General features: G+C 28.4%; 1 protein-coding gene across 6 annotated transcripts in view; it reads left to right on the top strand.

Moving 5' to 3' along the window:
• LOC126742208 (transcription factor Sp9) overlaps positions 1-14458 on the top strand; it is a 162274-nt gene that overhangs the window by 105377 nt on the left and 42439 nt on the right. Inside the window, exon 1 of one of the 6 annotated variants that reach the window (XM_050448804.1) lies at positions 13284-13559. The exons of the other annotated variants lie outside the window; for them this stretch is intronic. Coding sequence (XP_050304761.1) covers positions 13479-13559 — 81 coding nt within the window. The 5' untranslated portion in view covers positions 13284-13478. Of the gene's footprint in view, positions 1-13283; positions 13560-14458 lie in introns of those variants that run through there. 6 annotated transcript variants of the gene reach the window in all.

Here is a 14458-nt window from a genome sequence, read left to right as displayed (position 1 = left end):
TATGTTTCTAAAATGCCAAATTTAAATGTGAAAAATAAAGAATTAAAATTAAAAAAAAAAAATATGGAAATTATTAATAATAACAATAAAAGTGTTTCAATCATTCGTTTGCCTTTTTTCAAAAAAAAAAAAAGTTTTTGCAAAAAGAAAAAAATTAATATAAAGTTGTCAAAAAATATATCCAAAATTTTGTCAAATCGAAGGACATGCACTCTAAACTAAGATTTTTTGTCCAAAAAAACAATGCACAGTGCTTTTTTTGCACCAAAAAATCCAAAGGAACTTAAAAAAAAGTCATATTTGAAAAAATAAAATTAATTAAATGCCAAAAAAAATTTACCAAAATTATATCAAATATAAAGAAAGAAATATGGCTTCATTTATTTAAAATATTTATAAAATTCGTTAACGATCTACAAGATAAAGAAAAAGTGGCTTCAGTGACCTAAAAAAAAATGAACAATGTCCTTAGTTGCCTAGAAGAGTTAAAAAATGTACTTATAGCTTAAGAAAATAATTTTATTTGTCTAAAAAGAGACAGAAAAATGACTTCAGTTGTTCAAAAAAAACAGCTTCAACTGTCTAAAAATGAGAGGAAAAGGGGCTTCAGTTATATAAAAAGAGATAAACATTAATGTCTCATGTAAACAATTTATTTTAATATAAAATTAAAAAATTATAAATCTTCAGATAAATGATTTTTTTTACATGTTTTTGCTCGTATAAGAATTTTTGTGTATATATTTTCTATTAACCTAGAACAATTTATAATTAAAATATAATATTAAAAAATATTAAATTTATTCTTCAACTGCAATAAAAACAATGACATATATATATATTTTTTAATTTTTATTTTAAGTGCCAAATAGAATTTACCAATATTAAAAAATATTTTTTATTAAATGTACAGAAAACCAGCTTAAATGGACAAAAAGTTTAAGGGAGGATGAGAAGGGTTTATTAAATAAAGTTAAGTTATTTTCATTTATTAATTAATAAAAACTGGTACCTAATCATTCAAGGAAAAGGTTCATTAGGTATATTAATAAAATGAAAAATATATTAATTATAATTATTGAGTAAAAATGTATCCTAGATCTTTAACTCAATCAGCCCTTTGTCAATCTTTATGCTGTTAAATCAGTATTCTCATCTCTTTCTCATAAACCTTAAAATTGAAGAACTATTTTAACCAATATACCCTCCCAACAAACTCAATGATTTCAACTGCCTGGAATAAATAATTAATGACAGTAGTACTTGGGAAAAATTGGTTGGTGTGATTTTCTGGAACAAGGAATCTGGAGTAGTCAGATCCAGTCTAAAAAACAATATTGGCAATTGATATACTATGTTTTAAAAAACAAATTACTTCGTAACCAACTATAAAGAATTAGTATTCTCATCCTCTTCTTACAACGCAATAATAGTGATTAAAATAGTGATTGGAAAAACTAGTTTCAACTTCCCGAAATGAATATGCTCCTTCTTGCATACGACTGACTGAACTCAGTATTCTTAACTTCCTCCTGAAATGTTCATCTATTCACACCAACTCTTTATGCTGTTTTTCTCACAAACCTTTAAAGAAGATAGCTGGTAAAACTAAAGAATGTAATTAATTATCGTAAAAAGTCATATTGATTTAAACACCCCGATTTAAAGTAAGAAATTTACAGAAATTACTGCCTGGAATAAATTATTATTTTCTTCTAGGAAATTAAAGTTATTCTTCACTTTTAGGGCAAAGAAAATCCACAAATATTGTCATTTATATTTCTTGTCTAAAAAAACTACTGCCTGGAACAAAATTATTAATTTATTCCAGGCAATTGGGGTTGATTTTTACTTTTGGGGAATAAATGATTATCTATAATTAATTATTAATTTCTTTTAGGAAATTGGGGTTGAATCCCACTTTGAGATTGAGAAATATGCAGAAATTATTTTATCAAGGCAAGAAATTACTGCCTGGCCGAAATTTTAGACACCCGGTATTATCCTAAAGGGTCATTATTTAAACAATGCTATAATCCTTGACAAACAAACATCTCGATAGATCGGCACCAGCCAGACGTCATTTGATCGTGACACATTCGTCGACAAATTGCCCACTTGAAATGGTACGTGACTCTTTGATCTCGCCGATGTGGTCTTTTATTGCTGTCTCGCTCCGTTCCACGAGGGCGACGGGGCGTGGGAGCTCAAGAAGAAGAAGAAGAAGAAGCAATCGAGACGCGACCCTATTTCATAATTCATAAACACCAACCGGATTAAATGCCGTTTTTTTTTCTCTTTTCTTAGTAATAAAGCAATTTGAAAAACCATAGGCCCATATGGCATTCGGCCAACGGAAATAATAGCGGGCAAAAATCAGTAAATAATTTTGCTCGCAGATGGTTAACTTGAGGTCTTATTTAGGGTAAGTTTTACCTCCCCCACATGCCAACCGACGGTAAATACTTAAATTAAACCGTTAAGTAGTCGTTGTGTAGGGTAGGTATATCACCGACTAAATGCTATTTGGGGAAAGATTAATTAGCATATGGAACGCTTTAGGATCGCATGGACAATTTCAGTTTACTGACTCGAGTTGGGGCGCAAAGGGAAATGGGGATTTTCATGACTCGAAAATGAGTAAATTTAATTTTCAAATTGACTAGCAAATGAAGTTGAATCGTTAGAAGTTGTAGGTAGTTGTACTTGATTAATTGTCTGGCATTGGGGTATAAATATGAACATTGATTTAGCTCTTTATTTTTCATAGCTATAAGTGAAATTAAAAAAAAATAATATTAAAATTGGCTTGTCGTATTTTAAAGCTTTTATGTTTTGTCAAATATGCAACAAGCTAATTTTTAAAAGAAAAAACAGAGACAAAGTGAATGTAATGAAAACCCATTTGACTCCAAGATTATCTTAACGAAAAAATTAGATTCATATTTTCGGATATAATAATCCACCGAAAAATTAATTTACATCATCATTTTTGGAAACAATTGACGTATTGGGTCAAGGGTACTAAAAGTATCTTTTTACGGCCATTTTTTACAATCTCGACTTTTTTGTATCAAAGTTTTATTCCTTCTAAATTTTTCTATTTAATTTTTGTACTGTTTACTTCCCTTATCACGTTTTTTCCATAAAACAAAATTAATTTAATTATAAGTTTTTAGCCGGTAGTCCTAAAAAATCAAAAAAATTATTTCAATCACGCTTCGTCTTTCTAGGAAGGTATCCTCAGAAATATTGTTTTTTTAAGGATTTTTCAAACAACAATTGGAAAATTGGACCAAAAGTCCCAAAAGCGTCTTTTCACGGCAATTTTATTTTATATTTAAAAAGGTTTTTTTCTTAAATTTTTATTCCTTAAATTTTTTTTGTTTAATTCTGTTATTGTTTACTTCCTTTAGCATATTTTTTTTATAAAAAATTTAAATTATATCACAAGTTTCTGACCTGTAGTCCTAAAAAACCAAAAAATTTATTACAATCATGTTTCGTCTTTCTAAGAAGGCGTCCTCAAGTACATTTTTTCCTCTATTGAAAGACAATTAAAAAATTTGGCCAAAAGTATCAAAAGCGTCTTTTTACGACATTTATTTTTTAATTTAATGAAATCTTTTGTATACATTTTTTATTTCCTCTAAATTTGGTTGTTTAATTCTGGTATTGTTTACTACCTTATCACGTTTTTTCCATGAATAATTTAAATTAAATTACACGTTCTTGGCCCGTAATCCTAAAAAACCAAAAAATTTAAAGCAATCACGTTTCGTCTTTCTAGGAAGAGATCCTCAGAAATATTGTTTTTCTAAGGATTTTTAAAGAACAATTGAAAAATTGGACCAAAAGTACCAAAAGTGTCTTTTTATGGCATTTTTTTTACATGTATGAATTTTTTTGTATCAATGTTTTATTTCCTTTAAATTTTTCTGTTTAATTATGATATTGTTTACTTCCTTTATCACGTTTTTTCCATAAAAAAATTAAACTAAATCACAAGTTCTTGGCCTGTACTCCTAAAAAATTAAAAAATGTTTTTCACTCATGTTTCATCTTTCTAGGAAGGCATCCTCAAAAATATTGGTTTCTTTAAGGATTTTTCAAAGAACAATTAAAAAATTGGGCCAAAAGTACCAAAAGCGTCTTTTTACGACTATTTTTTTCAACATTTAATAAAGCTTTTTGTATTAATTTTTTATTCTTCAAAAGTTGTTCTGTTTAATCTTTGCATTGTTTACTTTCTTTATCACGTTTTTTCCATAAAACAATTTATTCAAATAAGTCATTGGCCTGTAGTCCTAAAAGATCAAAAAAGGTTATTTGTATAAATTTTTATTCCTTTTAAATTTTTTTGTTTAACTTTGATTTTGTTTGCTTCCTTAAACAATTCTTCCGTAAACAATTTAAATTAAATTACAAGTTCTTACAAGACCTGGAATCCTAAAAAACCAAAAAAATTTATTGCAATCACGTTTCATCTTTCTAGGAAGGCATCCTCAGAAATATTACTCTTACAAGGTTTCCTATAAAGACAAATGAAAAATTGGGCCAAAAGTACCAAAAGCGTCTTTTTACGACTATTTTTTTTATAACATTTCATGATACCTTTTGTATTATTTTTTTTATTCTTTATAAGTTGTTCTGTTTAATTTTTGCATTGTTTACTTTCTTTATCACATTTTTTCCGTAAAACAATTTATTCAAATAAGTCATTGGCCTGTAGTCCTGAGAGATCAAAAAAGGTTATTTGTATACATTTTTTATTCCGTCTAATTTTTTTTGTTTATTTCTGATATTGTTTACTTTCTTAAACAGTTTTTCTATAAACAATTTAAATTAAATTACAAGGCCTGTAATCCTAAAAAACCAAAAAATTTATTGCAATTACTCTTCTAAGGTTTCCTATAATGACAAATGAAAAAAATGGACCAAAAGTACCAAAAGTGTCTTTTTACGACTATTTTTTTTAACATTTAATGAAGCTTTTTGTATTAATTTTTTATTCGTTCTAAGTTGTTCTGTTTAATCTTTGTATTGTTTACTTTCTTTATTACGTTTTTCTCATAAAACAATTTATTTAAATAAGTTCTTGGCCTGTAGTCCTAAAAGTTCAAAAAACTTATTGCAAGCACGTTTCGTTTTTGCAGGAAGGCATCCTCAGGAATATTGTTCGTCTGCGGATTTTTTAACAAAAAATTTAAAAATTGAGCAAAAGGTACTAAAAGCGTCTTTTAACGACCATTTTTTTCAATATTTAATGAAGCGTTTTCTATTATTTTTTTTTATTTTTTTAAGTTGTTCTCTTTAATCTTTCTATTGCTTACTTCCTTTTTCACGTTTTTTTTCCATAAACAATTTAAATGAAATCATAAGTTCTTCGCATATAGTCCTAAAAAATCTATTGCAATCACGTTTTGTCTTCTAAGAAGCCGTCCTCAGGAATATTGAAAAAGTGGACCACCAAAGAGACCAATTTTTTTTTACATTAATAAAGGTTTTTGTATTAATTTTTCATTCTCTCTAAACTTTTCTGTTTAATCTTTGTATTGTTCAGTTCCTTTATTATTTTATTCAACATTTAATGAAACTTCTTGCGATGAATTCATTTTTAATTCTTTATAAGTTATTCTGTTTATTCCTAAGGTAGGTACTAAAAAAATCATAAAATATTTTAAAATCACGTTTCGTCTTTCTAGAAAGGCATTTTCATGAATATCGGTTCTCCATCTAGGGTATGTTAGGCTAAAAAGGGGATATAAGAATAAAAAATTTTTTTTTACTTTTTTCTTATATGATCATTTCATTTCTAAATTATTATCTGACTCTTTGGGAAATTTTATTTTCTTAGTATAATTTATTAAACCTTACACAGAAAACGTAATTATATTACCATCCTTAATAATACCTTACATAAGTTTTTTCCTTAATTTCCTTGTAAAAAATAAGCCTTAAAGAAAGTCAATACATTACTAAACTTGAACAACGAAAAGAAAATGTCAAATTAACTCCAAAAATAAACAAAATAAAACCATCTCTTCTTTATTAAAAAATAATATTTCCAACATGTAACACTCGTTAAAAACCATATATTCAGCAAATAAATACTGCCTGGAATATATAAATGAAACTAATGATGTTCCATGTATATCCAAATTGCAGCAGTTTGCTTTATTTATTCCTGAAATGTCTGGAATAAAAAAATACCCTTAAGCTTAATAGAATCCCCTTTTTTATCCCTATTAAAAATTCTTTACTTCAATACTTACACAAAGCCACACACAACTTTTACTTTTATCGAATATTTATCGACAAATTGTATTGTTTAACGTAATTATTCCGACTTGTATAAGTTATTGATGGACGCTATTGTATTGTTTGACTAGCCTTTCATTGTTCGCCCCGCTATCTGGATATTATAAATGGCAGACAGTGTTATTTACTGGTTTATATTTTGTATGAATAAATTATTGTATTGTGCCATTCTTTTTCACTCCGCACTATTTGGGTTATTAATTATTTGTCGTAACGTTTATTATTGTTAAGTAAATTGCTCAATTCGTATTATGTGCATAACTTTAATGGATCTGACTGGTACTTTGTTATTAAAAAAAAAAATGTCTGAAAATGCCAAACGAGTTGGTAAAACGTTAATTAGTCCCGTCCTATAATTTAGGGAATAAATTGGCGGTAATTGCCCCCGTTTGGGGGTTTTAATAATAGGCCCGGCATGCATCAATTTTTCAAACATTTCGTGACTTATTATTTTTCGGTCTTATTAATTAAAGCGACAATTAAAATGACTCGTTTGTGAAAAAGGAAAATCGAGTGGTAAAGTGCCTTGTTCGGTCTGGATTTTCTGGAAATTATTCTTTCTCTTAGTCAGATTTAGTCTCTATTGGCAGCAACTTCAACGCTAATAAAACGTCACGAGGGTGAGGGATGACGGGGTTGACTGGCAGTATCTGTAGGAATCCACCCTCCGGCATAAACCCCGCTTAAAAGCGGCGTCGGCGGATTTCAATTTAAACCCTAAAGTTTACACGACCGAATTATTATCCCGGTTCAATTGGGCGACCGGAAAATGCATATAAAGACCCCGTTCTGATTTGCAAATTAAGAATTTTCGTCTCGTTATGGGACTATTTGCTTGCTCCTCTCCGGGTACGCCCATTTCGAAGGATTTTATTAGTTTTAATATGTAGGCACGTTTTTTTTATTGGTTTTTAATTGAATCTAGTGATTCATTAGCATTTAGATCTGTTGGAAATCATTAAATTTTGATTAGTTAAATAGACCAGGAACTCGATGTTTTCTAGTATTAAGAATGAACATATTCAACCATATTTGGGGTTAATTCTAGGTACAGTTTTTTTACTTAAGTGACTCAGGCATTCGATTTATTTTATTATTCTTAAAAAAAAATTCTATGACGATTCTTTGGAAAATTCGGAGAATATCTCAAAATCCGGAATTTCCGATTAGATCGATTTTGGACTGGAAAAGCTTAGAATTAAAAATTTGTGCAATTTTATCTTTAATTATTTGTAAAATTAAATGCTCTAGGTAAATGTTTAAAAATTTACAATTTTGGATCTTTCTAAGATCCTAATTGATTTTGGTCTAGAAAAACTTAAAATTTTGAAATTTTATTTTTAATTATTAAAAAAAATCTCTGTGAAGGTATATAGACTACGCGTATTACCAAAAATCCAGAATTTTTAATTTTTCTGAGCCTAGGCTAGATCAATTTTAAGCTACAAAAATTCAGAAATTTGAATTTTTGACACTTTTCTTTTGATTATTTGGAAAGTTAATTTCTGATGATATTTTTGTAAAATTAAGCGAGTTACGTGAATGTTAAAAATTCTTTAAATTTTTTTATTAAGATAAAGCCAGGAAGTATGAAAAAATTCTGATTTTCATCAAATCTAGAATTTTGGCTCTTTCTGGGTTAGGATAGATCTATTTAAGCCGAATTTATTGCCTGCTTTATTGCCTAAAGAGACTTAAAAATTCCAGGCATTTGAATTAATTTTTTTTTCAATTCCAGGCACTAGTAAGAAAAAAAATGTTTGCTTAACTGCCTGGAATAATAAAATCACTCAGCTGTCTGGAATTTCATGTAATTTAGCGCACTTCTTTGAAATTCCATGCAGTTGAATTGCAATATTTCAGTATTTACGAATTGGATTTATTTTTTTTGTAAGTTGTTTGCTCAACTGCCTGGAATTTTAGGCATTGAAAACTTTAGGCATTTATGAGATTTTCTTATTTATTCAAGATACTAGTAACAAAAAATTAATTGCTTGCTCAATTGCCTGGAATATTAAAATCACTTAATTGCCTAGACTTCCAGACAACGACATATTTTTTTTATATTACAGGCAATAGTTAGGAAATATTATTTGCCTGAATTGCGTAAAATAAAACAATCACTCAACTGCCTGGAATAGTAAAATAAATTAACTGTCTGGAATTTTAGGTACTATTTGAGTTCAAGTTTTTGAAATTCCATGCTGTCAAGTATTTTTTAATTTTCAAGATCTTGAGTTATTTTTTTAAATTTTAGGCAGTTGAATATATTTTTTTTAATTTCGGGTAGATGAGTTTTTAGTCAGTTAAATGATAATTTAGGGAAAATAATAATTTTCCCTAAATTATCATTCATTCATTCATTATATATTATCAAATATATAAACCCCTTGAAATTAAATAAAATTTTTACTATAAAATCAATCAACTGTCTAAAATAAAAAGATATATTTTCTCAACTGCCTGAAATTCCGGACATTTTCGTTAATTTTCCTATTTTATGAAGCAATTAAGAAAATTTATAATTTTTTTCAATTCCAGGCACTAGTAAGAGAAAATTACTTGCTTAACTGCCTGGAATAATACAATCACTCAGCTGTCTAAAATTTCATATAGTTAAGTGCACTTCTTTGAAATTTCATGCAGTATTTTAATTTTTACGAATTTGATTTAATTTTTTCTTAAATTGTTTGACAAACTGCCTGGAATTTTAGGCATTGAAGTTAAATTTATTTAAACTCCAGACGTTTGGATAATTTTTTTTTATACCAGATACTAGTAATGAAAAATTGCTTGCGCAATTGCCTGGAATATTAAAATCACTCAACTGCCTAGACTTCCAGAGAACGACGTAATTTTTTTTTAATATTCCAGGCAATAGTAAGGAAAGATTATATGGTCAATTGCCTATAATAATACAATCACTTAACTGCCTGGAATAGTAAAATAACTTAACTGTCTGGAATTTTAGGTCCTATTTGAGTTCATGTTTTTGAAATTCCATGTTGTTGAGTCGAACTTTTTAATTTTCAGGCTCTTGAGTTTTTTTTTAATTTTAGGCAATTGAGTAATTTTTTCTAAATTTCAGGTAAATGAGTCTTTAGTCAGTAGAATGATAATTTTTCCTAACCCCTTGAAATTAAATAAAATTTTTACTATAAAGTCAATCAACTGCCTAAAATAAAAAGATATATTTTTTTAACTGCCTGGAATTCCGTACATTTTCTTATTTTATGAAGCAATTAAGATAATTTATAATTTTTTTCAATTCCAGGCAATAGTAAGAGAAAATTGCTTGCTTAACTGACTGGAATAATACAATCACTTAGCTGTCTAAAATTTCATGTAATTTAGTGCACTTCTTTGAAATTTCATGCAGTATTATTTTAATTTTTACAAATTTGATTTAATTTTTTCTTTAAATGTTTGCTCAACTGCCTGGAATTTTAGGCATTGAAGTAGTAAGTTTTTTTTGGATTCCAAGCATTTGGGTTATTTTTTTTCAAATTCCAGATAGTAATAACGAACTTTTTTCAATTCCAGGCACTAGTAAGAGAAAATTGCTTGCTTAACTGCCTGGAATAATACAATCACTTAGCTGTCTAAAATTTCATGTAATTTCTTTGAAATTTCATGCAGTATTTTAATTTTTACGAATTTGATTTAATTTTTTCTTAAATTGTTTGCTCAATTGCCTGGAATATTAAAATCACTCAACTGCCCAGACCTCCAGAGAACGACGTAATTTTTTTTTTAATATTCCAGGCAATAGTAAGGAAAGATTATTTGCTCAATAGCCTGTAATAATACAATCACTCCACTGCCTAAAATAGTAAAATAACTTAACTGCCTGGAATTTTAGGTCCTATTTGAGTTCAAGTTTTTGAAATTCCATGCTGTCAAGTATTTTTCAATTTTCAGGATCTTGAGTAATTTTTTCTAAATTTCAGGCAAATGAGTTTTTAGTCAGTAGAATGATAAGTTTTTTAACCCCCTTAAATTAAATAAACTATTTACTATAAATTAAATCAACTGCCTGAAATAAAAAGATACATTTTCTTAACTGCCTGAAATTCCGTACATTTTCATTAATTTTCTTATTTTAGGAAGCAATTAACATAATTTATAATGCAGCTAACATAAAAATTAATAAATTTGCTTCTATTTAAATTATATCAATTTTAGGCTAGAAAGAATCAGAATTTTAAATTTCTGAAATTGAGTAGTAAGTGGCTAAAATATATTACCTCAATTAATTAATTTCTACATTCATTTAATCAAACTAATTAATAATTTGAAATCAATATAATAATTATTCCAAATTGAATAAATTAAAACTGTTTATTAGTTTTTCATTTGTAAAATTTTTAGTATATTTTTTTTCCAAAATCTTTGGTTTTCTCAAAATTCTCTACGTCATTATCACGTATTGGTCAAGGAATACGTGGATAAAGTCTTAAATTTGGTTTTTGACAAACTTTTCAGTTATTGGTCATTTGAGACATTTTTATTAAAAAAAAAACATTTCTTTCAAAATCAATTTTTTCTTGTTAAAGTTCCTGAAATACGTATCTAGTCAAAGTGTTCAAGGCATACGTGTATACATTTTTAAATTTGGATTTTATCTAGTTCTTAAGTTATGGCCATTTTGTCAAATTTTTAGAAAAGAATATTTTTCATCCAAAATCCTTGTTTTTCTCAAAATTCTGTAAATAAATCTAAAATTCCTACAATAGGTCTTTGATCAAATTATTCAAGGAACCCATGTACAAATGCTAAATTTTGGATTTTGACTAGTTTTTATGTTATGAGCATTTTGCAAAAGTTCTAGGGCATTTTTTTCAAAAATTCTTAATTTTCTCAAAATCCTGTATACAAATCTAAAACACCTGAAATAAGCCTCTAGTCAAATTATTTAAGGAATATTTTTATTAGGAATATATTTAGTTGTTACATTTATAATAATTATTTCAATACAAATGGGCTTATTATCCACATTAATTATAAGTTGCACCTAGAGGAATTATTATATATATACTCATATAGAATATTACTACAACTATGAAAAAAAAGATAAAACAAACAAACAGAAAATTGAGAAGTAGTTACCCCGACTTAAACACCAAAATAGTTTACAATACAAAAATTGTTTGGATCTCATTTAAAATAAAGTTTGATCATTATGTATACTGAATTTTTAGACAATATCATATTTTATTTTAAATATGCAGCATATTTTGCTAAATAAATATGCATTATTATTATTAGTAAGCATTTTCAATAAAACCTTGTATATTGTATAGGGAAAAAAGAAATTATAGGTTATTATTAATTTTTTAAAATTAGAGAAATAAAATCAGCAATGTATTTTTTGATTTTTTCCTTGAATTTTATAAATGAAAAAATCCTTGCACTTTAACAGAAAAAATAAAGACACTAACGGAAATCCGACTCTCAACTCTTTATTCTACAGATTAAAATAAGCAAAACCTGTGTTAGGTCAACACTAACGTACACTACAAGAGCTGCACACTGCTATACTCGTACAGCTATGCTGCTTTCTTTTTTCGTCTCTTGGTGTGCTAAGAGACAGAAAAAGAAACCCAGATATAAGATATCATCAAGTTGGAAAATACGGGCCTAAGGCCTACAATATGAGGAAGAAAAAAATTTAAACTATATAAGGAACTGGTAGTCATATGTCATTAAGTTATGCTTAAATGATTATAGATATCAATCTATATTTGATTCCTTTGAATGTGTCCCTATACTATTTAATTTTTAAAAGAGAATTTGACACTCATATCCAATTAAGTTATGCATACTTATGCACTGTATCCAATCAAATCAATTACCAATTTTAGTTTTCTAATACATATTAAACAGCATCTAGTATTATCAGTAAGATCTCTATATGTAAGTGTATATTTACCAAATCTGTAACTTATTAAATTTATTCTAAGAAATTATCTTATACAAAATAAAGGTAACCAGGTATAACTAATTTTACTAATTGATCCCAATAAAAATAAATAACAATAAATAAGAAAAATCAATCTTGCATCTGCATTAATTATTATTAGACTATTCCATAGGTAAGTACCTTAATTTTTTTAATGGTTTAAATAAGGCAGGCTAATGAGCCTGCATATTTTATATACTTTAATCAAGTCCTTGTATAAGATTTCTGACACATAAAAAAATAGTAAATATTATTTAATATTAAAAATAGGATAGGAAAAAACCATTACATTGGTTTTTTCTTTTGGAACACAGATTGGGCATGTATATGTGTATTTATTATAAAAAAATCCCTTTCAAGTATCTTAAAGTACAAGACCTCCAAAGAGATTAAGGATTGAGTCATGGACCTCAACCTCTCAAGATAATTAAGTTGGAAAATAAAGGCCTAAGGCGTACAATATGATGAAGAAAAATGTATAAGGAACTGGTAGTCATATGTCATTAAGTTATGCTTAAATGTTTACAGATATCAATCTATATGTGATTCCTTTAAATGTGGACTAATTTTCTATAAAAGGGTTTAAGAGCTGTTAAGGATCAAGCAGCCTCTCCTCCCTCACCCTCACTAATCTACCAAAAGTCAAAATTTTCCAACCAAATCGAGTGCAAACAAGAGTGTAAACATGCCCATTAAAACGAACACAACCTCCCAAAGTGCACCTCTTAATAAAGAGCCTTACAGTGTATAAAACCCGAAAATAATAGTCGTCGTAACCTCACCGAGCGAGCGCAACCTAATTTGTAACAAACTGGCCATTCCACCATGCGCGCCGCCCCTCACAGATAAAAATCATGGGCGTGGTCCCGTTTATAAATGGCAACCGTCTCCATTGGTCGTCCACGCCCTCCCCCTCCCGTCCTCTCCTACCAGAAGCAGCAGGCAGCACCGCCACTCACTCGTATACGATTTCCTCCGCGTTTCTCCCTTCCGAGAAATAGTGAGGTATGCGATCTCGACAATAGAAGTGTACCGCCGCCACCGATCGTCATTATCACAGTGTGGCGTTTATTGTTGTGATTTCGATTGTGCCCGTTTTTGTTTGAACAAGGGAATGATCATCGCGATCGTGTTGACGCGATAGTGTCGGGGTTCTTTGGACCGTTTTTTTTTTTGTTGAAATTGTTGTGACGAGATGTTGACCGATGTCACGCCTACGGCCGGACATTACTTCGGAGCTCAGATACCGGCCATGACCATGAATGTTAAAGCTACTGTAAGTTTTATTATTAGGAAAGGCCCAAATTATTATTTAACCAGTCTTGATCGGTCATAAGAAGGCTTTTTTAAAGTTTTTTAGGAAAATAGCAATCGTGTTCTATTAAGTTATGCATTTCAATAAATAATTAATTAATTAAATTTGAATCGTGAATATTGAAGCTACTGTATTACTCACAATGACAATCGTATTATATTACTGTTTTATTTGGTCATTTGATACTACATATACAATAAAATAAGACAAGTGGGGCGAACGAAACTTATAAATTTTAACTAACTTATTTGAAACTAAAATTACAAAAGTCTTAACAAATTAAGTACAGATGTTGATTGGGCAGGAGCGACTTTCAACATTTTACCAAATACGTTCATATCATAGATCACAAGGTTTATAATTTGCCATTTTCCTTTGTTGTTAAATATGTTAAAGTTATCTATTTGTTTTAATGTGGCAGATAGTTGATTAAATAAATTTACTCTAAATGAACAAAGTTAAACCTGGGCAGATAAAGAGCATCTTTACATCTGACATTATATTTATTAAGATCACTTACTTTGGAGAAGTTTTCTTCATTTTTATACATGTACAACAATTGAAACTTGTAAATTCCGAGCAATAAAATATAATATTCCTTAAATGTTTTACGATAGCTCTCTTTATACTACAAACTAAAAATCAGCCTTTTTTCAATTTTTTTTCAAATACAGACTCCAATATATTACCCCAAACAGAAACATGTAGGTACGGTTAAAAGAGGTATACTAATTCATAGTAAATATTTAATAGACCTTTTCGTTGCAATTATCGTTTAAGGGTGAAAATCAATTAGAGGCCAGATAAATTGCTATATATCTTGTCAATTTGAGAAAAAAAAGATGCATAATAATGCAGAG

Source organism: Anthonomus grandis, chromosome 11 (genome assembly GCF_022605725.1).
Source record: "Anthonomus grandis grandis chromosome 11, icAntGran1.3, whole genome shotgun sequence".
In the NCBI taxonomy this organism is placed as follows: domain Eukaryota; kingdom Metazoa; phylum Arthropoda; class Insecta; order Coleoptera; family Curculionidae; genus Anthonomus; species Anthonomus grandis.
Note: the sequence above shows the minus strand (reverse complement) of the source record. Positions and strands in the feature narration are given on the sequence as shown.